We start from the raw sequence: 26,216 nt of genomic DNA, 5'->3' as shown, positions 1-26,216 counted from the left end.
ATTAACAAACCAAAGAATAAAAACCATATTATCACCTGAGTAGATGCAGAAAAAGCTTTTGACAAAATTCAACATCCATTTATGATAAAAACTCTCCAGAAAGTGGGCATAGAGGGAATGTACCTCAACATAATAAAGGCCATATATGACGAACCCACAGCTAACATCATACTCAACGGTGAAAAGCTGAAAGCATTTCCTCTAACATCAGGAACAAGACAAGGATGCCCACTCTCTCCACTTTTATTCAACATAGTATTGAAAGTCTTAGCCACAGCAGTCAGAGAAGAAATAAGAGGAATCCAAATTGGAAGTGAAGAAGTAAAACTGTCACTATTTACAGATGGCATGATACTATACATAGAAAATCCTAAAGACACCACCAGAAAACTAGAGCTCATCAATGAATTCAGTAAAGTCACAGGATACAAAATTAATATACAAAAATCTGTTGCATTTCTATATACTAACAATGAACTATCAGAAAGAGAAATTAAGGAAACAATCCCATTTACCATCACATCAAAAAGAATAAAATACTGAGGAATAAACCTACCTAAGTAAGTAAAAGACCTGTACTTGGAAAAGTATAAGACACTGATGGAAGAAATTGAAGACAACACAAAGAGATAGAAAGATATACTGTGTTCCTGGATTGGAAGAGTTAATACTGTTAAAATGACCACACCAGCAAAGGAAATCTACAGATTCAATGCAATCTCTATCAAAATACCAATGGTATTTTTCACAGAACTAGAAAAATTCTAAAATTGGTATGAAAACACAAAAGACCCCAAATAGCCAAAGCAATCTTGAAAGAGAAGAACAGAGCTGGAGGATTCACGCTCCCTGACTTCAGAATATACTACAAGGCTACAGTAATCAAAACAGTATGGTACTGGCACAAAAACAGATGCATAGATCAATGGAACAGAATAGAGAGCCCAGAAAAAAACACATACTCATGGTCAATTAATCTACAACAAAGGAAGAAAGAATATACAAGGGAAAAAAGACAGTCTCTTCAATAAGTGGTGCTGGGAAAATTGGACAGTTACACATAAAAGAATGAAATTAGAATTTTCTCTAACACCATATATGAAAATAAACTCAAAATGGATTAAAGACCTAAATGTAAAACTGGAAACCATAAAATTTCTAGGAGAAAATGTAGGCAGAACACTCTTTGATATAAATCGTAGCAATATTTCTTTGGATTTATCTCCTAAAGCAAAGGAAATAAAAGCAAAAATAAATACATGCGACCTAATTAAACTTAAACGCTTTTGCACAGCAAAGGAAACCATCGACAAAATGAAAAGACAACCTACTTGAATGGGAGAAAATATTTGCAAATGATATGACCAGTAAGGGGTTAATATCTGAAATATATGAACAGATCCTACAACTCAACATTAAAAAAACAAAACCCTGATTAAAAAATGGGCAGAAGACCTGAATAGACATTTCTCCAAAAAGGAAATACAGATGGCCAATAGGGACATGAAAAGATGCTCAACATGGCTAATCAGCAGGGAAATGCAAGTCAAAACCACAATGAGATATCACCTCATACCTGTCAGAATGGCAATCATCAAAAAGAACACAAATAACAAATGTTGGCAAGGATGTGGAGAAAAGGGAACATTTGTACACTGTTGGTGGGAATGTAAATTGGTGCAGCCACCAATACTTGAAAACAGTATGGAGATTTCTCAAAAAACTAAAAATAGAACTACCATATGACCCAGCAATTCCACTCCTGGGCATATATCTGAAAAAAAACAAAAGCACTAATTTGAAAAGGTACATGTACCCCAATGTTCACAGCAGCATTATTTACAATTGCCAAGACATGGAAGCAACCTAAGTGTCCATCAACAGATGAACGGATTAAGAAGATGTGCTATACATACACAGTGGAATACTATTCAGCCATAAAAAAGAATGAAATTTTGCCACTTGCAACAACACTGATGGACTTGGAGGGTATTTTGCTAAGTGAAATAAGTCAGACAGAGAAAGACTACTACTATATGATAATACTTATATGTAGAATCTGAAAAGTACAACAAACTAGTCAATATAACAAAAAGAAACAGACTCACAGATATAGAGAACAAACTAGTGGTTACCACTGGGGAGAGGGGCAATCTAGGGGTAGGGAATTAAGAGGTACAAACTATTACATATAAAATAAGCTGCAAGGATATATTGTACAATACACAGACTGTAGTCAATATTTTATAATAACTATAAATGGAATACAACCTTAAAAGAATTAATCCATGAACCATTACTGGATATGCAGATTTCATTGTTGCTTTGTAACAGTCTTCCCACTTCCAAGGGAGAAAAGGTTCAATTTGAAAATAAAAGCAATTATTTTACTATCTTTCTTGAAGACTAACAGAATAACACAAGTAGATAACAACAGCAACGATAATAATAGGAAGTACTTTACATAGCACTTACTATCAGCCAGTCCCTGTTCTAAGTACCTAACTTGTATTATCTCATATAATACTTACAAAAACCTTATGAAGCAGTTCCAATTCTTATCAGCTTATTATAAATTAGAAACCTGAGGAAAAGGAAGGTTAAATAATTTGTTCCTGTTCACAGAGTGGCTTCACAATTCCAGCTCTGAAGAACAACTGCACTATATTACTTCTCAACTTTGTATAGTCAATAGAATTATTTTTTAAAAAGAAAGATAGAGAAGGAGGAAGGAGATAGAAAGTCAGAGAATGAATTGGGAAAATTATTAAATTTAATCAATAAATGAAAATAGAGTTTTAATAATGAGGTATTAAAAATCTTATATTCCTTCAAGAAGACAAAACATACAAGAATCCTATTACCCAAATTAAATTGTTCTGAAGACAAACAACGCTCAACAGGTACCTGTAGCCATCATCTCTGATGCACCTCCTCCAGCCCCTATTCTCTCTTCTTCTAACAATAGCTCTGACTTCAAGTGGAGAGGAAACCACCTCCACTTCCAGTCCACGTGATCTGGCTTAAGCCAATCAGTACATCTCTTTCTCTGGCCACAGTGATTGGTTCAGGAATGAGCACATGATCCAAGCCTGTCCAATCAGAGTGCACCTCAGGAGTTTTTCTGAGAATTCTGGGGGAAAGACTCATTTATTTCTGTGGGAGTCAAACCAGGAAGCAAACCCCCTGGCTGCCATATTGCAATTCTTTGGGGCCGAAGAATAGAGCCAATAGCAAAGAAGCAGAAGCAAAAACTGGAAAGAGTTTGTCTAGTTCATCATGGTTTATCAAATCAGTTCATCTTGATACTGTTTGAGCCATGGATAAATAGTACTTAACTCTATCTATGAAATGTTCAATCATGTAAACTAATTAATTCACTTTCTTCCAAGGTCATTTAAATTGAGTTCTTATGAAATATATATCTGAAAGAATCCTGATATAGATATTGGTACCAGGAAGTCACATGAGTGTGGGAATTAAAAGTGACAGACCCTGAAAGGTGGAATTAGCTGAGTGGACAAAGAAGGAGGGAGGGCTGTTAGGAGCCCTCTATTGTAGCCTAGGAAGTTGGCAGTCTTTGCTATCCAGCTGTAAAATAGCTGATTAAACTCTCACCTCTTTTAACAGTGGTCTCGAACTATTACTTATGGAGATGGAAGAACTAGGGAACTTGGTAGGAAAATTTTAGAATATTGGAGTGTGTTGATCTTTTTAGACCTGTAGGGGGTCCTAAGGAAAAGAGACTACTGTCTACTGAAACTAGCTTTCAGAAAGTAGGGAGGGAAGAGACCCTGTGTTGATAAGAAAGGTCTTTTTACCTTACAGCCTACAATTCAAGAAGGTTGAGAATCCAGTTATCTGGAGACTTGTAGGTTTGGGAAAGCCAAATTTCACACTTGATTCTAAAGTTAGAGCAACAGAAGGCACATTGGTGGGAAACAAAATGGACAATAAGCCCAGTACTAGAAGGTACCCTGATAGCCCGGAACTAGGAGGTATCCTGCAAGCACCTGCTCTGCTCCCTGCCAAAGGAAAAGGTCTTCCTAGTTACACAATTGCAGTTGGATGCAGTCTGGGCCAAAGAGCACGTCAGCACTTCCTGCTCTAGATTTTTACAGCTAAAGGAATGGATTATCAGTCACGTAAAAGCCACATCAATCTTCCTGGTCTCAATATATCCTGGCCCTTAACACATTCAACTCCAGAAAACTTCATCCCTATTTCTCTTTACTACCCAGACCTTCTGAAGACAATGTTCCACAAATATCTGTAGCTATCATTTGTCATTTCCCTCCTCCAGTGTCTGTTCCTTCTTATTCCAATAACATCTATGACTTTAAGGCGGCATTCTCTTCCCTCTTAAACCTTGAGATACAACATCCCACTCACTGACTTCAACCTCCAACCTTACCATTTTTCCCCTTAATCCTGGTACACATTTTCTCTAATTTCAGAAAAAAACCCAGTGCCCTTGTTTCCCCATTTCCCTTCAATTTTCAGTCAACATCATCTTTGTCTTTTCTTTTTTTCTGGGTGCAATCTCAGATTATATTTTCCTGTTTCCTTTGCAGTTAGGTGAGGCCACAACTGAGTTCTGGTCAATGGAATGGAAGTGGAAAAGATGTGTGCCACTTCCAGGCTGGTCCTTACAAACCTCCCTCACTCAGGCTTCTTTCTTTTTCTTTATTTTTTTTATATCTTTATTGGAGTATAATTGCTTTACAATGTTGTGTTAGTTTCCGCTGTACAACAAAGTGAATCAGGTATATGTATATATATATCCCCATATCCCCTGCGTCTTGAGCCTCCTTCCCACCCCCTCCCTATCCCACCCCTCTAGGTCGTCACAAAGCATCGAGCTGATCTCCCTGTGCTATGCAGCAGCTTCCCACTAGCCATCCATTTTACATTTGTTAGTGTATATATGTCAGTGCTACTCTCTCACTTCATCCCAGCTTCCCCTTCCTCTCCCTGTGATACTCAACATCACTAATAATTAGAGAAATGCAAATCAAAACCACAATGAGGTATCACCTCACACTGGTCAGAATGGTCATCATCAAAAAATCTATAAACAATAAATGCTGGAGAGGGTGTGGAGAAAAGGGAACCCTCTTGCACTGTTGGTGGGAATGTAAATTGATACAGCCACTATGGAGAACAGTATGGAGGTTCCTTAAAAAACTAAAAATAGAACTACCATATGACCCAGCAATTCCACTCCTGGGCATATACCCTGAGAAAACCATAATTCAAAAAGACACTCAGGCTTTGTTCTTTCTCATCTTTTGGAAGAATGAGGAGTTCGAAAGTCCATGACTGACCACGTGAAGCAGGGTTGCCTCGCCCCAGCCCCATCTAGATGACTTGATTGAATTGCATAGCAGGGTGAATTAAATTGTTATTATATTAAGCTACTGAAATTCTGGGATTGTTACTTGGTTAACCTCTCCTGACTAATGTCATGACTAGTACACTAATCAGAACCATTCATGCCAATCCTTTATTTCAAACTGTCTTTCTTCAAAACTTTAACTCATCTGCTCTTTTGACCTTACATGCTGTTTCCCTGGAAAAACTTCAGCTCAGGGTATTAATTCCATTGCCTGCTTTCTTAGCTTTGTTCTACCTTCCAGCTGTGGAGTAGAAAAGCAATTCACAAGACCAAGAGGACTGGTACTACCTCGGTGGTCCAAACAATGTGCAGGACCTTCTACGAGTCCACCCATTTGACAACTTCTCCTGTGCTTCTTGAGCTCTTGGAAATAGCTAATACTACTTGACCATTCTCTCTTTGAAACATTCTCTTCCCTGAGCTCTCATCCTACTACTCTCCAAGTTTTCCTACTTCTCTTATCACTTCTTAGACTCCTTTTCAGTTCCTCATTCTGTCCCAACTCTTCTTTCTCTTTTATCCTTTAAATCTCACATTTCCTTCTATGCTTTCATCCTCTGGAGGTGATCTCATCTACTCCCATGGCTTCAACTACAATGTACACATTGACAACTGTAAAACTTATATCTCCAGTATAGACAAGTCTTGAACCTCAAACTCTACTGACATCTCCAATAGGCACAAAAAATATATCTGAAACTGAAATCACCACTTCTTCTCCCACCTCCACTGAAATCTGGTCCTCCTTCATCTGTACTCCCTTTGTCAGTAGACCTCCCTAGCCATAGCTTGGGAGAATGACTTAACACCCCCCACCCAACTCCACAACTATTTATAACTCTTTCCATCCTCTAAATATATTTTTGAACCTGTCCTTCTCCTAGATACCTCCTGCTATTGACATTTGTATTTTCTTACCTGAATTATTTCAGAAATGTCTACACCAATCTCCATATATCTAGTTTTATTCTTCCAAATCATTTCATATGGCTAATACACAGATCTTTCCAACATATAAATCAGATGATACCCCTTCCCTACTGGAAATCTTTCAGTGGTTCCCTACTTTTGGAATAAATGTTTCTCTGTCTCTTCTGAAGTCTAGGCACTTTTATCCAACTTCCCACTGGATATTTTTACTCTAATCTTCCACAGTGACTATATTCAACATATCTACCCTTCCTCACTATGTTCCTTTCTCCGTGAAGAGCACCACCATCTCAACTTTGCTTAAATCACATGTCCGCACTGCATTGCTGACAATCCCCAGCACTCTCCTCAACATCTAATTCATCACAATCCTTTAGATTCTTTTTCTACTTAATATCTCCTGAATTCATCAGCTTCTCCTCAAATCTAGTACAGAGAGCTTAGCTAGCCCAAATAATCATAATCTTTTGTCTCCAACAGCCTCCTAACTGTTAGGAGCCTAGACTCCTAGACTAGACTCCTAGCTAGTCTACTTTTTCTAATCTCGTCCTCCCTTCAAAATCTTTCTTCACACTATAGGCAAAATGATCTTTCTAAAGTATTATTACGATTGCACTTACAACCTTACAATGATACTCCACTGCTTTCACCATCACACACACACACAAAATAGCTTTGGGACTTCCCTAGTGGCACAGTGGTTAAGAATCTGCCTGCCAATGCAGGGGATACGGGTTTGAGCCCTGGTCCGGGAAGATCCCACATGCCGCGGAGCAACTAAGCCCGTGTGCCACAACTACTGAGCCTGCGCTCTAGAGCCCGCAAGCCGCAACTACTGAAGCCCACATGCTCTAGGGCCCAAGTGCCGCAATTACTGAGCCCACATGCTGCAACTACTGAAGCCCACGTGCCTAGAGCCCGTGCTCCGCAACAAGAGAAGCCACTGCAATGAGAAGCCCACGCAGCACAACAAAGAGCAGCCCCCGCTCACCCCAACTAGAGAAAGCCCACATGCAGCAACAAAGACCCAGCACAGCCAAAAAAATAAATAAATAAAATTTAAAAGAAATAGCTTTAATGGAGCTTACTGTCCTAGTGAAAGAAAACAAAAAATAATAAATAAACATGATAGATAACAATGACAAGATTTGGGGGAGGAAAGGTGACTAGATTCAACAGTCAGGGCCAACCTCTCACTGAAGTGATAGTTTCAGTGAGGCCTGAAGTATCAGAAGGAGCTAACCTTGAAAAAGGTGACAGACTTCAATTACTTACCACAATCCCCACTGGGATGTGAGCTCCCTGACAGCAGGGCCCATGATTTATTCATCATTCTAACATCTACCACAGTTTTTGACTCTCAAAAGTTTCAAATACACAAGTGATGAGTGAAGGGATGAATGAAATTTACGTTGAAATTTCTGGGCAGTGCAACTTTAGGCTAATTGTGTGCTCACATTTTTTTCATACATTTGTTGACACCAGCATGTAGAACTTCTAAGCAGACAAATTTCTAGGCAGGTGAAAACAAATGGGGATTTAGACTTTAAGGAGGAATTTTTCTTTCTTCAAATTCTTCTAAAGTATTCAGAATAGATTCTGCACAGCCATCTCTTATAATCAGGAGCGCTAAGAGGATATCAGAATGGATGAAGCATTTGCTAGGATAGTGCAGAGTATCTTAGCCCCACCAACCATTAAAGCTGACATCAGTTAGCAGGCTGAGCTCCAAGGCTCCCTGTCTTTGAGCTTCTTGATTTTTGAATACAAACCCAAATCAACCTCAGTTATTCAGATTCATAAAGAAAGGGGTTTCAAGTAATTATGGTTCATTTCCGCTAAGCAGAAAAAAACAATAAAGGATTCTTTGAAATATACTGTATCGTGTTTAATTATTGGATTTGGTTCTGAAAAATAAGATATTCAGGTTCATAACCTCTTACTTGCAAAGTGAAAGGTTAAAACAACAGCAACAAATTTGGCAGCAAAACCTGACTTGATGTGAAAATATTTATGTCTTTCATTTAATCTACTTGGTGTGATTATCATTTGTTTCACTGCAGAAATACAATATGTTTAATTACAATATGTGTTGCCTCTGACCCCACAGGAATACTGGGTAATATATAATATATGCAATATTTTTCTAAAATCCAGAAAGTTCTGACCTTCAAGGCACATCTGGCCCCAGAGGTTTTGGATAAGGGATCTGTATTCTATTATAACACTCGCCCCAATTCTATTATCTTGAGTTATAAAACTTCCATAATGTATGGGCTTTGAAGTACTCAGTGAAAGTAAAGGCACAGAAACATAATTAGCATGATTTTAGCATTTGGAGGCAACATAATTGAAAACTGTTCTGAGTTTCCATCCAGATCTGATTTAAAGTATACATTTATGCCACTATACTATTGCTTTTCCAGTAAGTATAAACTTCTATGAGCTAGAGTTCTGACCATGAGGAAAGTTTTATAGGTAAATCCATTACACCACATCCAGGCTTAATCTGGTCATTGTAATCTACAGAATAATTGCCATAGCTTCTAATTTTCCCAAATGTTTCATTGTTCTCATTTAATAACTTTTATAATTTTCTTATACTCCATATTTTTTTTCTCCCCAAAGTTCCAAGAAGCAGCACCTACCTACCGTGTACTCTTTATAGGGCACGTATCTAGTACCCAGCTGCAAACCTCATGATGTAGGTTATTTCTGATTCTCACAATCACTGGGCAGAGATATTTTCTATTCTTCCCATCACACAATTGGGCAAACTCAGGTTCAGTTTGTCCAAGGCCACATGGCTACTACGTGGCAGAGGAGAATTTGAACCCAGGAATATCTCGCTCCAAAGTTTGTTTCTGCCAAAGCATCATGAGGAAAATAATTGACCCATCTTCCGATCTCATTCTCAAGTTGTGCATAGCTGGAAGAAAGATTTTAGGGCTGCCTCGCCCATGGTAGAAATGAGTATAATTGGTTTTTTCTTTTAATGCTAGTAATTTGACAATATCTTTATACTTCCATTAAGTGAAGATATAGCATCTGGTTTTAAAAGCTTCAACTCTAAAGCCATATAAAATGTCAATCAGTGTAATTTTACTTTTTGTTTTATTAGTTTTTAAAAAATAAATACAAATAATTGCTATTGGGTAGTATCAACAGATATATCAAAATCAGTTGTTTAATATTCACCCACCTTTTAGAAGTGTCACCTACATTTATTGGAAATATTATCATAGAAGGGGAAGAGAAAGGCTTACACCTTATAACAACATAGCATAAAAGGACAGAGATGAAGGTCATTAATGATTTTAATCATTTTAAGGCCCATTAAAATTAGAGAAATATCAAAGCACCCACAGTGTTAAACATTTATTATTACAGCATTTTAGAATTTACTAGTTCATACCTTTCAATCACAGCAAGTTATTAGCAGTGAAGGGATGAACCCTCTTAAGAGGACTTTTATTTCAATGATAGGGTGTTATGGACAAGACAATCTAAGTTTAAAAAAATTAGTAGCAAGCGCTAGTTGAGTTAATCAGTTAAAGACAAACTGTGCCCTTGGGACGCTAAATGAAAAAGCAACAGTAAAGCTTACAGAACTTAGCTCGTACAATTTGCCTTGAAGGCGGAAGATTGGTTCCCTGAAATAGCAAAGAATTATATGCTTTAGTTCAGAAAAAAAGTTTTCAAAATAAAGTCTATTATTACCTCTTCTCCTTTCAAAACAATGGAAAAAATTTTAGAGCAGAGGTTTCAATTTATTCAACAATTGTACCTCTGAATTTTTTAAAAAACTATAAAACCATCATTGTTTTGACTTGAAAAGAAATAACAATGCAAATATTCATTATCACATAAAACATAAAAGAAACAGCAAACTGTCAGAGTTAATGCAATCTCTGCAGAGCGCTATTAGTCAGAGACAGCTGGCCAGCCCAAAACACAAAAACTTAAAAGATCAGATCTTCTTAGGAATTAACATCTTCATTAACCAACAGGATGTGGTGTGGCAGAGATTAAATCTTAAATCCCAAACTGCCTTCTTTATGAGCTGTCCCTTCACTGTTACCAAGCTGTGCAAATGTGTGAACTAGTCAGCAGCACCAGAAAGCTCATGCAACTACTCACCATATTTTAACCTTGAACTGACTCACAGATTCAATGTTAAATCAAATTCAGGGGTAATGTAAGCAAGCAAAGCAGGACACAAGGAGTCAAATTTGAAAAGCAGAGCAAATAGCAGAAAAGTTATTTAAAATAAATCAATAGGGTTAACTGCATAAAATAGCAAAAAAAAAAAAAAAAAAAAAAAAAAAATGCAATTCACTCCAAAAACTTTAAAAGCAAAAACAAAACAAAAAGTTGCATTTCCAGCAAAATTTGCACATGATTAATTTGCATTTAAAAAAAGTCAATCAAGCAATTTAGTTCAAATTCTTTGGGACATGCATGCTTTAATTCTTTTAAACAATTCCTACCTGATTTCCAATTGTGTTTTTCTTGTGAACCTGACTGCTCCTCTGCTGAGCACTGAGAAAAGCAAAGGAGAGAAGCACTGAAGAAAATCATACGATTTTTTTCTGAGCAAGTAACAGATACTAAAATAAATACAGGCATTAAAAATATATCAACAACTGAGGCAGAGCTAATATAAAAAATCCAGGTCAGTTTAATTCTGGAAGCAAAACCAACTCAATGGAACTTCTAGAACCAATTAGTGATCACAAATCAAAAATAATACACCACAGGAAGAAAACCTGTATTGCTACATTAATAAGTCAAGGTTAAGTATTAGTGATATCCCACAGGTATATAAGATTGTACTGAAAATTGATAGCACTTTTTGAGTATATGCCATGTTCTAAGTGGTTTACAGATATTAGTGATTTTATTTTAATTTTAACCCTGCGAGGTAATATTCGTTCATTTTACAGATGGAGATACTGAGTCACAGAGAGGCTGAGTGGCTTCCCCCATATTACTCAGCTAACAAGTGCTGGTACTAGGTAGTCTAATTCCAGATCCCAAACTCATGATATCATCTAATCTCATTGCTTTGAATTCCACTATATTCTGACAACTCCCATAGTGCATCTTCAGCTTGGACCCATCTCATCAACTCTAGACTCAAGTAAGTTTTCAACAACTCAGCATTTCCACTTGGATGTCTAATGGGCATCTCAAACTTAATCTGTGAAAACTGAACTTGTGACATCCTCCCTAAATCCTGTTCCACCCACATTCTTTCCCTTTTTAATTAATGGCAATTCCATATTGCCAAGTACTTAAGCCAAAGTCCTTGGTTCCTCTTTCTCTTACTTCCACATCAAATCATCAGCAAATGCTATTGACTCTACTTCTCAAAATGTCTTTAAAATTCAACATCTTTTTATTCCATTGCTACTACCTTGTTCCAAGCCACCATTATCTCTCACTTGCACTGTCATCATCACTTACTCTTTGGTCTCTTTGGTCTTACACACTTGTCCCCCTAATGTCTATTCTCGACACAGAAGCCAGAGTGATCCTTTTAGAGGGGGGTTCCTGTCACCCTTCTGCTCAAAACCCTCTACTGCTATGCAATACAATTACACTCAGGGTAAAAGTCAAAATTCTTGCAATGGTCCACAAGGCCCTTAACTCCCACTCTCCACCTCTTTGACTCATCTCCTCCTATTCTCCACCTCTTTCATTCGAGAGGTCCAGCCATACTGATCTCCTTTTTTTTTTGATCCCACCATGCACACTCCCACCTCAAAGCCTTTATGCCAGCTACTCCATCAGCCTAAACAATACACTTCCTCCATATATCTGCATGGCTCCCAACATCACCTCCTTCAAGTCTTTATTCAAATTTATCTTTTCAGTGAGACCTACCACGACCACCCTATTCAAAATTGAATCCCTCCCTTCCTCCAGGATTCTCATCCCCTTTATACTGTTCTGCTTTTCTCTATGGCATTTTTCACCTTCAAACATACTATATAGTTTACTGATTTTTTGTGTGTTTATTATCTGCCTCCCTCCATTAGAATGAAAGCTCCTTGTGAGCAGGGGTTTTTGCCTGTTTCATTCGCTGCTATAACCCCAGTGCGTAGAAACTACCTGGCACATAGTTGGCTTCAACAAATATCTGTTGAATGAGAAATCCAATGAGGCTGATACCATTATAACACGAGCACAGAGGGGATAAGAGCCAGATATCACCCCAACAATTTAACCCCAGAAATCTCAAGATTAGGCAATATGTTACTCTATCTCTCAAAAGATTGAAGGCTTTCTTTTGGTGAGTCCATGAATAAACATATATCAATATAAGAAAATACAACTCATTTTGGTTATTCTGAAAAGACTAGCAATACTGAACCCTCTAACTGATTGTTTAGTTGTTTACAGAAGCTGTTTTGGAGATTAATGAAATAGTCTAAAACAGAGAAAAGACAGATTAAGATTATCAATCAACTGTTTAAAGTAGTGGGATATTATAGCTCAGCAGCACATCAGAAATCAATGCCACACTTAGAACAGTTGCTCAAAATGGCAATCTTTTATAATCTCCCATGATGTATTTAAGCTGCTTCCCCTCAAACTCATAAAAAAACTATATACTACCTTCAACTGAGGACGGGGAAGAGGTGGGTGTTGAAAGGCCACACTGTATTTCATTACTAAAGATATTTTGTGTCTCTTTCTTTTTCAATTTGCTAATCTCAGAGTTTAGCTTTTCTTCTCTCCTCAGTTCTTATTATTTTTCTAGTCTTTAGTTAAATGCTTAATTCCCTTAATTACTATGAAATTCATCTCTCCAACCTTTTCTCTGTATAATCCAAATCTACATTATTCAGGTTTTTGTGGTGAGGTTGTGAATGAGGTGAAGGTTGTGTCTGTGGCCAGGGGTCTGATGAGACCACACTGCCCTCTGGCTGCCCACCATGCCCTGATGCACAAAGTGTGCCTAAAGTACTACTCTTCCTGGGGCTTCAGATCCCATGCTTTCTTTCTCCAGGGTCCTCCAGGCTTTCCTCTCTTCTAGGAAGAAATGGGAAAACTACTATTATAATGTGATCATGCCTTCTTCATGGATATGACCATCTCTCCCAAGCATCATACTTGTGTTTTAGAGGTTTTTTTTTTTTTTTAACAGGAGCTATTTTAAAATAAATCACTGACTAGTAGTGGTAACTTCGAACTATGGCAGACTTACAGGTGTTTACTTTTAAGTAGGTGAACTACTGGGGACCCTCAAATTATGTATAGGTCCCCTTAAAATCATATAAGAGAAAAGAAACTGAATATAAAGCAAAAAACACAGAGATTGTTGATGACTCCTTGTGCTACCTTAGGCAAAGAGTATGACCTAAATGGACCTTAGTTTCTTGGCTTTCTTGGCTATAAAGTGTGTGTGTGTGTGTGTGTGTGTGTGTGTGTGTGTGTGTGTGCGCGCGTTAAGAGTCAGAGAGACAGAGACAAGTGCTGGGGCACTGTTTCTTAAGTTTCTTTTACATCTAAGATTCCTTGAGATGCAAAGGTACTCTCAGATGCTTGTGAAATCCACTAGGTGAAGAGATTTTCCACTGACATAGAATTTTCATCTACTAAATAATGCATATTTAGGATCTACCACTTGTAAGAATATGCAGGGAAAAAATAGATTTATTTTATAAGCCAATCTCAAATATTAGTGTTAGAACAAATACTAAATTACCTTTACTTTTCACCTAAAAAATAATCTTTTTTGCAGCAACTGGCCCCATAAATCCAAAGATACTGCTTTTAATGACGTATTTAGGTACTTAAATTTACTCCATAAGTAACATAATAAAAAATAATCTGCCTAGATAGAAAACATCCTTTATCATAATTCTTAGGAATGCAGTGATAACTGAACTGAAAGTATTTCAAAATACTTATTTAAAAATGTGTTCACAGAAAACCATGTAAGGACTTACAAGTTAATTTGAGTCTTTGGAGGTATTCTTGGTAATAGGTCCTTAACTGGTTATCTCTGCAATATTGTAAAACACACCTATATATAATGTTTTAATTTGACATAAGTCAAAACTGTTAGGGCACCAACTATCTGAAAGAAACTCTGTGGAACATATAAACATGTATAAGGTATGGTCCTTGTAAGGAGAGCCTACAATTTATCTAGTGTGGGTAGTGACATACATACACAAAACACAAATAACAAAGGAATAATCTCTAAAAGAATAAATATTTAAGGTTGTAATAGAAAGCCAAAAAAGCGCTTCTGTTTCAAATGTGGGATATAATTAACCCCATATCTTATTATCTGTGTGTACGTTATTAATCATATAAAATTCCTACTACACACAAGTCACTGCTGAAGAGTTCGCCAGAACATTAAAACACATAAAACCAAATTAGGTTAATTAGTTTAATGCTCTGAGACATAATGATTTTGAAATTATATAACAAAAGGTTTAAATTTTTATAAAAATAAGAGCACATTGAATGACATTCAAAGAAAAATAATCCATGTTACCTCTTAGCTCAAAAATTTTTTCTGCATATTTGTGTCTATCCATGTCCATGTGCATATGCAATAAGATTATAATAACATAAGAATGTGCCAAGGGGTATGTGTGACCATTTATCAGATAAATCCTGTACATAGTAATTGCTCTGAATATTCAGAGAAAAGAAAGATCATTTTGGTCTGATTTGATCTGAGATTTTCATAGAAAACTTGAAAAAAAGTAAAATTTTAATAGAGGAAGAAAATCAACCACATTCCAAGAGAATGGAGTAGTATAAGCAAAGCCAGGAGGTAGAAAGCTGGGGCATGTAGGAAAGTTGTGGAAAGTAAAACTAATATGGGAAAAATTGTATGACCATAGACTCAGGTTTGTATTCAATAAATGACCTTAAAAGCCACCTAGTACAATAACTCTATGTTAGGACCAATTATGGAGAATTTGGTCATTATACTGAAGGCAGCAGTAAGTATTCAAAGATTCTAAGCCAGAAAATGGCATGATCAAAGAAGTGTTTTATTAAATACTACCTCCCTGAAATAGGCAGTATCAACTCTGAACCAGGGAAGACAGGAAGCAGCCAGCCTTGACCCCCTCCCTCTGACTGTTGGAGTCCCGCCCAGCCTTCAAAGTCAAAGCAAGTACCATTTCTGAATTATGCCTTCTCAGAAACCTCCAGTTATCTCTCCTTCCAATGAACTCCGCTAGTTCTTGGTCTGTGCCTGTATTCTATAAACAGGATTGTGTTATACGCAGGCCTCTAACTCCCCTCCAACAAGGTCTGCTGCTTGATGGCCAACGGTGTGTTGCATTGATCAGTTATCTCTACCTCTCTCACCACTGACATTACCTCGCAGTGTTTACAGTAGTTTCTTAAGAAATATTTATGGAATTGTATTTTGATGCCAGGGTTATATACAACCAGATTCTTAATGTTTATCTGCAATAGGAAATTTAAATAATTTGAAGAAGTGTGCCATAGACATGTGCTGCAGCAAGAGTATGGTACATTTAGGAATCCAAAAGTGGCCAGTCTGGCTACAGCACAGAGTTAGGGGGTGGGATAGAGAGGAATAGTAACAATAGAATAGGCTGAAGAGGTAAGCAAAAGACAGATTCTACAGGGCCTTGGAAACCACACTAATGAGTTTAGACTTTATTCTGAAAGTAATAAGAATTCCAGAAGGAATTAGAAAGAACATGACAAGGGGCAAGGAGACCATTGTAGCAACCCACCCAAGAGAAGACTAACTTTAGTAGCAGCAATGATGATAGGAAGAAATAGAAAAAATTCCAAAAATATTATAGAGGTAGAATCATATGGACCTGTTAAAGATGGAAGGAAACAAAGGTGAGGGGAACAAGGAGTAAAGAATGACACTCAGGTTTCTGGTTTGAGCAACTGGGAGTTACCACCCACAGAGAGTGGGAACAATGGAGGAGGCATGAATTATAAAATCAGATGATGAGTTTAACTTGGGTTAATTAATATTGGGTTGAGGCTTCCCTAGGATATACAAGTAGAGATTCCCAGTATGTAGCTGAATACGGTAACAGTCCAAGAAAAAGTTCTGGAATGGAGATCTAGATTTAGAGGCATCAGATAAAGCTGGTAACTGAAACCACTGCGGTGGGTAACACTATTGGACAGGGATAGTGCAGTGAGTGAGAAAAGAAAAGGGTCTACAGAAGAATACTGATAAAAAGCAGTTCTTAAGCCATGATCACAGGATAAAGAGCTCCAAAATAAAAACGAGAAGAAGTGGCTAGAGCAGAAAGAGGAAAGCCAGGAGACAATGGAGAGTTATTTCAGCAAAGGGATAGGATAGGTCTCTTCAACAAGGAGTGGTTAACGATGTCAAACAAAGGACTCAGAGTTGTCCATTGAATTAACTGTTCGCTCCTGGCCAAAAGCAGTCTCAATAGAGTGGTGTGGTAGAAACAAGACTACGGTGAGCCAAAATGTAAAAGAGAAGTGAGAAAGAAGAAAGAGGAGTACCGACTCTAAGTCAAACCAAAGAGGGCTCAAACGAATCAAGAAAATGGAGTCCCTCAGAGATGCAGATTCCATGGCAAATGTCAGAGTGTACCTCTCCCTCTACTACTATGTTTAGTTTGTAGAGGAGACTTGAAATTAAAAGAAATGTCAGTTGTGCTATGATGGAGGAATTACTAGAAAAATGGCAACATACAGACTAAGGCAGTGGAAGGGAAAAGTCTATCCTTTATACTTTAGTGACAGAGCGTTTAAAAAGCTGATTGTATATTCCTGAGCCCTGGGGTTTGTTTAGAAGCAGCTAACAGAGTTACCTCTTTTTTCTCTTCTTGAAGCCACCACTGTAGGTTACCACCAAGTTGTCAATAAAGTATAGCCCGCTAAAGGACCCAGAGCAATCAGCTGGATTCACCATATTCTAGAACTGTGCTGTCCAATACAGTCGCTGGTAGCCAGAAGTGGCTGTTAAAATTAAATTCTTAATTAATTAAAATTTAATTTTCATTTCTTCTGCTTTACTAGCCACATTTCAGCTACTCAATAGTAACATGTAGCTAGTGGCTACTGTATTGGACAGCATAGGTTATAAAATATTTCCATCATCTCAGAAAGTTCTATTAGACAGCACTGCTCTGGAGTAAAGAATCTCTTTTAGAATGTTCTTTTATATTACCCCAAGAAGATTATTAACAGTTGCTGAGAGTCCCAAGAGTGCAACTTATCACATGTAGGCTTGGCTCCATCCAATCAGATTGAAGCCAAAGGAAGAAGAAAACTACATGATGTCGACTGCCCCTGCAGGATCTTTAGTGAAGTCTCAGGCTAAATATTATGCAAGAAAACCCTAGAGAACTTGGGGGCCTATAAAACAAAGATGACTCATCTCCTAAGACTCATTTTAAGGATGAAGATAAAGTTCAAAATAACAGATTTGAGAATGAAAGAGAAAAGTGGAAGTCCACTTATTTTTAAAACAGTGCTTGAAACATTAGAATTTATAACTTATTTAAATAGATGATACTAACGATGTCCTTGCAAGTTGTTCAAATCTATATTTCTACCAGTCCCAGTAGGCAACCAAGCATTTAATTCCTAAATTGGCAAATAAGGATCTTGCTATAATCTAATACCTAAGTTTTAATTCCGCAAGAAAGAGAACATTCTCATGTAAGAATAGGAACTAGATACACCATTACAATGGAATATGATTATGTATTAGGGACACATAAAAAAGAATGTAAAGGTAAAGACCAAGATTGTTTTGGAATTTGGTGCCAAGGTTCACATATACTGCCTTTAGTAAAATGGTAACAGAGACATTCCAGAGGATCAGGAAAGAGATATAATGAATGCTACCACCCTTAGAATTTTCATGGTGCTCACATAACAAGAACTGAAATCTGCACACTATCATTTCAACTGTGAGAAAACAGGTGGGAAGACCTACTCAGCAGATTGAAAAACAGACCTCGGTCTGCTGTTTGTGGCATAGAGATGTTATTCTAACGGTGTGTATCTGGAGCCCATGTTTCTTAAACCACGGGACTGCAAAAATCTTAGTAACTCAGAAGGCAAACTGTGCCCATGAAAATGGAGAAGAGCACAAGAATTTGAAAGTTCACTCCCCACGGCATTCAGCTAACAAGCTTGTCTTTCTGTTCAGACAACAGGATTACTGAGAAAGAGAGGAAGTGAATGAAGAATAATTAATTGGAAGAGCGCGTTTTCTTAAATAACAAAAACTAATTATGTTGTGTTAAGAAAAATAGAATGTTGGGGGTTTTTTTTCACCAGGGAAGAATGACAAATTAAAATCCTTAAGTCATGAGGAAAGTTGACATTTCCTTCTGAAATACTAAACTTTTAGGTTCAGAAACTATATTACAATTGAAAAATCAAGCCTTCAGAAATTAAGAAATTCCAAAGCAAGTCTACAGCAGCGCTTACTTGGACACATTACACATGGTACATATTTTACGGTCCATGTTTAACAAATAACTGGGAGATGAAAAAAAGTTTCACATATTCAACACGGCAGAATAAATTCTATAGCAGAAAGAATTTTGAGTTGTTCTGAACACTACTCTGAGACATCACTTTCCATTAATCTAATTTTAGCAATTTGTTTTCCTTTCTTTTTGGTAGTTTTTAGAACAAAAAGTCATCCCAGTTGAAAAACAAACTACATGTGTAAAATACTCTATACATCACCATCCTATAAATCTGAGGGGTGGTCCTCCTCTTTTGGTAAATCTCTAAAAATCTCATGAAACTAATGCTTATTTTCCTCAACTCTAGACTTTAATTTTCTATCTTCAGAACTTAAAAATACTTACATAATTGTCTTCAAATATGGCTTTTCTTCCTTGATGGAAACAGCATTCCTGCCAACTTCAAAATTTATAGCTACAACCATATTTTTTTAATTTTTAAAAGCACAAAAAATACCACAACTCCTCAAAGTAATTTTGAAATGAACACTTCTTCATCACCATAATTATCCCATGTCACATTGAAATGCACTCCAACTCAGCATACAAACAGAAAGAACATTTACCTCTGAGTCTCAGTGCAAAATATTACATCTGGAGATAACATCAGCAACTAAAAAAGTCTTTCAGTGGCAATCATACTCCAGTCATTAAAAACGTCATAAATGAAGTAAAATGGTACATCTCGTAGAATCAAGTTCCTGGGGTGTGTGTGTGTGTGTGTGTGTGTGTGTGTGTGTGTGTGTGTGTGTGTGTGTGTGTACATATGGTACTTTCTCACTTTTACAGACTGCACCACAATTTTCAAAGGCACTTTCACATAACTTCATTAATTTGATCTTCCGACAATCCTGAAAAGTATACAAGACAGGGATTTTTTATTATTCCATTTGACAGAGCAATAAACTGAGATACAGAGAGACTAAGCGGCCAAAACCCAAACCTCATCAGTGGCAAACCCTGGAAAAAGAATTCAGGCTGCTGACTCCCAGACCAGTCCTTCAAAAGGAAGTTTAGGTGTGCAGTTTAAATTAGATGAGAAATGTGCAAAGTTACTGGGTTTCTAAAGCAGTTTGAACAATGATTCTTTTTAGTCCCCTAACATCATAAAGGTTCACAATCTATCTCACTGCTGGAAAAATGGGACTGTCACCTGGATTACAGAGAGACTGTACCAAAAGGCTGTAATTGAAGCATTTTCATTTGCAAAATTATACGCCTTTGAAAACCTAGTCAACATAATACTTCAGTTCAACAGCTTCTGAGGTAGAAAATATTAAAATTTACTGGAGAACATAAACTCTGGACCATTTATCTTTAAAAATAAGTAAAAGGATAATCTAGGGGGAAAATGTTTCAAGCAGAGTATAGGGGTGAAATTTAAATTTAGTGCTGGTTACAAAACATGTTCAAAACTTGAATCCTTCCAAACTGATTATGATTTTTTTCTCTGTCTCCTCCTTGAATCAGGATACCATAACAGGACAGTGCTGCAATATCCTTTTCACTTTTAAGTTATGGTGTCAAGTTTATATCTGCATCTGCTACATTTTTATAAAAATCAAACTGGCATTTGTAACCAATAAAAATCAACATGAAAGGAAGTATTCCTGGTTATTTCAAATGACTCAAGGATTTCTTTTTCTTTTAAATTCCTCAAAGAAGTAAGTGAAGTAAATGGAGAATGCATCAGTTTAAATTTTTACCTGCATTTCTCTATACTTTTCAATTATTAGGCAAGCTCCTAAAAGACAATTTTTTTTTCCTTTTCTTTTTATTTCCCCCATAGCAACTAGAGCAGAGCTTGGAACAGGTCACAAGGATTTCACTGACTACACAGAAAACCAGGTAGAAATTCTCAGGTCCACCCTTCCAGGCCTAGGGACAAGAAGACACACCGGAGTCTAGGTTTCTTGCCACTGGTGCTTTTGCAGAGGGAAATGAGCAGCACAGATGATGAGAGCCATGGGGGCAAGAAGACAGGGGAGCAGGTCTGTGTGAAGTGGCTGTGGAGTAAATCCCTATCTAGAAGTTGGAGCGGGCAGTGCAGCTAAAAAAAGACAACTGTCTAAAGGAACATATTAATCACTGAGTCCTAACAATTTTACACATAAGTCACAGACAGGAAGCAGTTGAAAAAACTAATGTACCAAAACCAAAAACTAGTGTACCACACAATAGTAATAACTGCTGGATGCAAAACGTGTATACACTATTTGTTAGGCCATGTTCAGAATGAGACAATTTTCTGTTGAATAATTGGGCCTTTCCTCTCTAAAACATGCCTATAAATTCCTCAGGCCACTGTTTAGTTTAGGTCACATGATCTAAATATCTGTTTCTTCTAAGTCAAAATGTAAAACTAAGTCAGTCTAGTTTTACATTTTCTTGTGTTTCATTTTTTATTTGTCCCTATTCTTGAATACATAGTAAAGTAACAGTACATAGGCGTCTTTACTTTATTTTTTATATAAAATAAACTATATTTTATATACTTGAGGTTGGAACCACTTACATGCCACAGGTATATTTTAGAGTTAGAATCAAAATTCTTTAAAAGCAATAAAAAACTGATTCCACTAAAGGGCAGGAAAAAATGGTAAATTCAGGGTCTTGAAAATGTCACACAATAAATAACCAACCTTGAATACTTAAGCATAATGTTTACCTGACAATATCTGTGAATATAGCAATAGAATATTAGAATATAACAGAACACATGTATGATAGAATAGCAATATATAGACAAGCTTATATAAAGTATATATACTTCATAGAAAAGAGAATGTTCATCCAAAAAGATTACATCTAAGTTCACAAAGGACAGTTTTTTAAAAAAAAAATAGGCCACTATAGTCTGATTTAGGGATGGCCAAATAGCTTGTATCCTGTGAATTGCACTGGGTATTTCAAATTTATGTGAGAAATTGTTCCCTAACATATTTTAAATGTGCATCTGTTACTGCTTATCTATGGGAGCTCAAGTACATACTGCAGATCATCATCCAAAAACAAGGAGTATCTGAGCTACATATGATTTCCCATGCTGTACGATAAAGAAGCCAACTCCTTTATTCAGAGAACATGGCCCCATGGCCACGAGGCTCAGATCTCCTCAGTAGGTTGACTCAGAGTTAATCCTGACACAGAATGCTGGGGTTGTTGTAGAAATGCACATGTGTATTTGAGACAAATCAGCAGGAGGAATGCATGTGACAATCAAGGATTTCACGTACTTTGCGAAGCCAATGAAATCTTCGTGGTTGGTGTTGATGTAGGAGACTTGGATGTCGATCAACAGCAATACCTATAAGTCCAAGAGAATCACTTCAGTGAAAACCCATCTTAAATATTCTCAAACACTAAGTTCGGTAATAGCCTACAAATCATTTATCTTTATTTAATTTTAAAAAGGATGCTTCAGTTAGAATGAAAAGTTGCATTAACTTTTTTCATTAGACTCTCATTTTTACTCTAAACTCAGAAACAAAAGATCTATGTGAAAAGTCTGAGTCCCACATGAAGACAACAGCACTATAGTTTATAAGCATGTACTTAACATGCTTACTTAACACAGAGCCAGCTTAACACAGAACCTAGAATTATTCTATTCCTCTAAAACGTAGGTGTAATGTTCAAAAGGACACATGTATAAAAATACATGTGGCAAGAAGGCCATGCAGGAGCTGCTTAGAGCTTCCTGCTCCTGTAGACACCATATGTTAGCCACAAAATAGCAATATCATCTCTTGTTTTTCCTCTCCTCTTCTATCTCTTTAAGCTCCCTATAGGAAAGTAGGAGAAGTATCTCATCAACCAACTCAAAAAGGCAATATACAAATAAATAGAAAGCCTCCTTGAGATCAATAGGCTTCACTGAAGGTGACATCTGAGTGCATCGAAGCATTCGTGCTAACAGTTCATTGGCACCGTCTATATAATGTCCCCCAGGAGGTGCATCCTCAGGAAAGCCTTCCCTGATCCTCACCCCACACCCTCACCCAAGACCAACTTGGATCATGCTATTACTCTCATATAGTCTATAAATCATGATTATACTTTTATGTATTATACCCTATGCTTTTTCTTTGTGGTGTTTATCACAAATGTAATTAATTATTTATATTATATTTTGTTTGATGTTTTGCTTCCCTGCAAGACTGTAAGTTCCATGGAAGCAGAGATTATATTTATCTTGCTCACCACTTTATCCCTAGAACCTAGCGTGATACACACAACAGGTGCCTGAGAAATATTTGTGGCTGTAAATTCTATGACGATCTACCAGTCTTGAAGAATAGTTTATTTTAAAGGGAGAAATTTATTCCCATATAATTAGTACATGGCCAAGTATTATTGTTTCTCACTCATTACCCAATGCTATGGTCTCTGAGGCTTTGCTTTTGTGGCTAATCTCAGTTGGTCATCTGACCAAATCTTGCTGTGAGCCCCAAGGAGCCCTACCGAAAAAAAGACTAAATGAATCACCCCAAACCCATCCTCACTACCAACATAAAGTCAATGCCCAGGCGCTAACTGGGTCAACAATATCATACTTGTATGAAAACTTTCATATCATCAGATAATTTTTTTTTTCTTCTCTTAATGAAGAAAACTGAAGAGTTAGGAGGAGTCATCACTATTAGATTATCTGTGGCATTGCCACTATTCTCCCTACAATAAATCCAGATTCTATTAAATTTTATACCCCAAATCCATTTGGCTAGGAGTTTGGATCAATAAACATAATATTCAAGCACAAATTAGTAGTCGCCACCATAAAGAACAAAATATCTACATAATTCTCAACATTGCCAAAGGTTGTCATGAATATCTTGGACGTTCACACACATTAACTTGGACTGCAGTACAGGGGAAAAGTGGAAGAAAAATAACAACTATGGCTGTTCTCATTCATATTCCTGGAAACTGGGAGTCTGTTTTCATCCTAGGAAAAGAGCCAGGTCGCATGTGGGGGATGAAAAGGAAAATAGTACATTTTTTCTCTTTTTTTCACTCTCTCAGAGTTTCTCACTGCCTTTCTCACCCACAGTTATTAAAAATTTAGTTGAAGAAATGTAAAGCTACCCCTGGTAGCAGTAATCACCCACAAAGCCAACCATTTCAACATGCAATTACATGTGTGGAAGCACCTGGAATAACAGCAGGCACACACCGAAGCTCAAAAAACCTTTGTTTTAGAAAAAAGTTCAGACAGATTTATGGTTTTTCATATTTTTAATTCTGAAGAATTTCCCCTACACACAGTTTCCAGAGCAGAGGTTGGTAATAATTCCATTTTTTAAAAAACTGCAAGAATACCTCAAAGCAGTACTGGTACAGAGGTCTAAGGAAATGGGTCACTCTCTGACCAGTGACTTCAGAAGTACCATATGGCCTAAAGCAGCACGGAGTTCAGAACTCAAATGTGAAATCTATGCAAACTGACATGTTCACGTTACCAAAAACATGCACGTTTTTACTATGCCACACAAGTCCATATTAGCAGTGGCAGGCACCAGCTTCTTCGGGCAGTTGATTAACTGTCAAACCAGGCCACCTGAGATGGTCACTTAGGAGAGAGATGTTCGCTCCCTCCCTTAACTCCCACTTGGGGAATGAATTAATCACTACATCCGAGGTACAGATGGAAGACAGTCTCCCTTGAAAACAGAAAAGGCAGTTCTTTCTCATGTCTACTATGTGTCATAGCTCTTTAGGAATAACAAAAACAACTAAAATTAATGAAGAACTAAGAACTATATCTGGATTACTTCATTTCATCCTCACAAAATACCTGTGAGTTAACTACCATTATTATTCCACTTTCCGATGAGGAAACTGAAGAGTAAAAGTAATAAATAACTTGTTCATTTACACAGAAAGCAAATGATAGAGCTTGGATTCGAACTCAGGCAGTCTGAACCCAGAGCCCACAATCTTTTTTCTTTTTTCTTTTTTAATAATTTTTTTCCTTATTTTTTTTGGCTGCATCGGGTCTTAGTTGTGGCACACGGGATCTTCGTTGACGCATGTGGGATCTTTCATTACGGTGCGTGGAACCCGCGTCCCCTGCATTGGAAGGCGGATTCTTTACCACTGGACCACCAGGAAGTCCCTGGAGCCCACAATCTTAATGACAATGAAAAGTTTGAGTGTGTCATTTCAGTAAAACAAAAACTCTGAAACATGAAACATGAAGAAGTTAACTGATTTAGATATGAGCACAAAGATAATTAAGATAATAATTGTACAGTTTTTTCCTCAATATTGTTTTTACACAGGATCCCTAAGAGTTAAGTAGGATGTATTATCATTTGAACTGCATAGAATAAAGACACAAATTAAAATGGTTATCTTATTTACTTAAGGTCAGGAGTACAGTTGATAACAGAACTCATTTTCTTGGTCCAGCAGGAGCTGTGACATTAGGTGTGTGGGGGAACTTCTGGTCTTGGGTTGTATACCTGGACCCAGGCTTGATTTCACTGGCTCATGAGTTAAAATTGATTTGTTTATCTCTACTAAGTCACAAAGCCTACTTTCTCCACTTTTGGCTATTGTGACTACTCCAAGAGTGAGAAAGTTGCAAAATAAGTGAAAACTATGAATAATCGTTTGTTAACTTTCAAAACACGATGATAAAAAGTAGCAGCAATGAATCCCAAAGCTCGAGCAGAGAGCAGCAGGTGGTTACCAGAGTCACTCACAAATATCCCAACCTGCTGGGCCTCCATTCCTCTGTCTCTTCGCTTTCTCCTTCCACGCCCACCCCAACCCTACAATACCCTCTGACACATGTTGCATGTGTCTCTCTCCCTGTGGTTTGTCTCTACCTCTCTCTCTCCTATTGTGCCTTCCTCCTTTTCCCCAGTTCTTTCTCTCCTTCTTCCCAATTCACCTAAGAACCACAAAATCTTGGAATTCTAACTTATAGAGGACTTCAGAGATCATACAGACCAACATTTCAACGTTGTACATGAGAAAACAACAGTCCCGAGAAGTGATTTGCTCAAGAACATGCTGTTATTCTGTGGTGAACACATGGCTTGAGTCCAGTGTCCTCTCCATGCTGTCACACTTGCAGCTGTGTCCTGGAACTGAAGAGCATCTGAAAACCTTTGTGTTTCCCATTATAATGTTTTATAAGTAACTAAGAAAACATCCACCTAAATTTAAGAAGCTTTAATTACTTTCATGTAGTCCTTAACTTTTTTCAATGAATTATTCTCACTTGAAAATAATCGTTCATTCATAGTTAGCCAAGATTCGAAGACAATTTCAAAGCCACTCCTTACAAACCGTATGTATTTACAAAATAGTTAGAAATGGTTAAAGGAGCTGTTCTTAAATGTTTTTATTTTTTTAGTCATAGATTCCATGGATAA

At 37.1% G+C, this 26,216-nt stretch overlaps 1 protein-coding gene across 6 annotated transcripts in view; it reads right to left on the bottom strand.

Moving 5' to 3' along the window:
- Window positions 1-26,216, bottom strand: part of DNM3 (dynamin 3) — a 571,218-nt gene that overhangs the window by 302,078 nt on the left and 242,924 nt on the right. For 3 of the 6 annotated variants that reach the window (XM_036859907.1, XM_036859878.1, XM_036859887.1), the window contains exons 12-14: window positions 22,065-22,135; window positions 10,819-10,870; window positions 9,952-9,981 (exon numbers count right to left, since the gene is read on the bottom strand). In XM_036859907.1, coding sequence (XP_036715802.1) covers window positions 9,952-9,981; window positions 10,819-10,870; window positions 22,065-22,135 — 153 coding nt within the window. The remainder of the gene's footprint in view (window positions 1-9,951; window positions 9,982-10,818; window positions 10,871-22,064; window positions 22,136-26,216) is intronic. The other 3 variants (XM_036859891.1, XM_036859897.1, XM_036859915.1) reach the window with 1 other exon arrangement.

This window comes from Balaenoptera musculus, chromosome 1 (genome assembly GCF_009873245.2).
Source record: "Balaenoptera musculus isolate JJ_BM4_2016_0621 chromosome 1, mBalMus1.pri.v3, whole genome shotgun sequence".
Taxonomy (NCBI): domain Eukaryota; kingdom Metazoa; phylum Chordata; class Mammalia; order Artiodactyla; family Balaenopteridae; genus Balaenoptera; species Balaenoptera musculus.
Note: the sequence above shows the minus strand (reverse complement) of the source record. Positions and strands in the feature narration are given on the sequence as shown.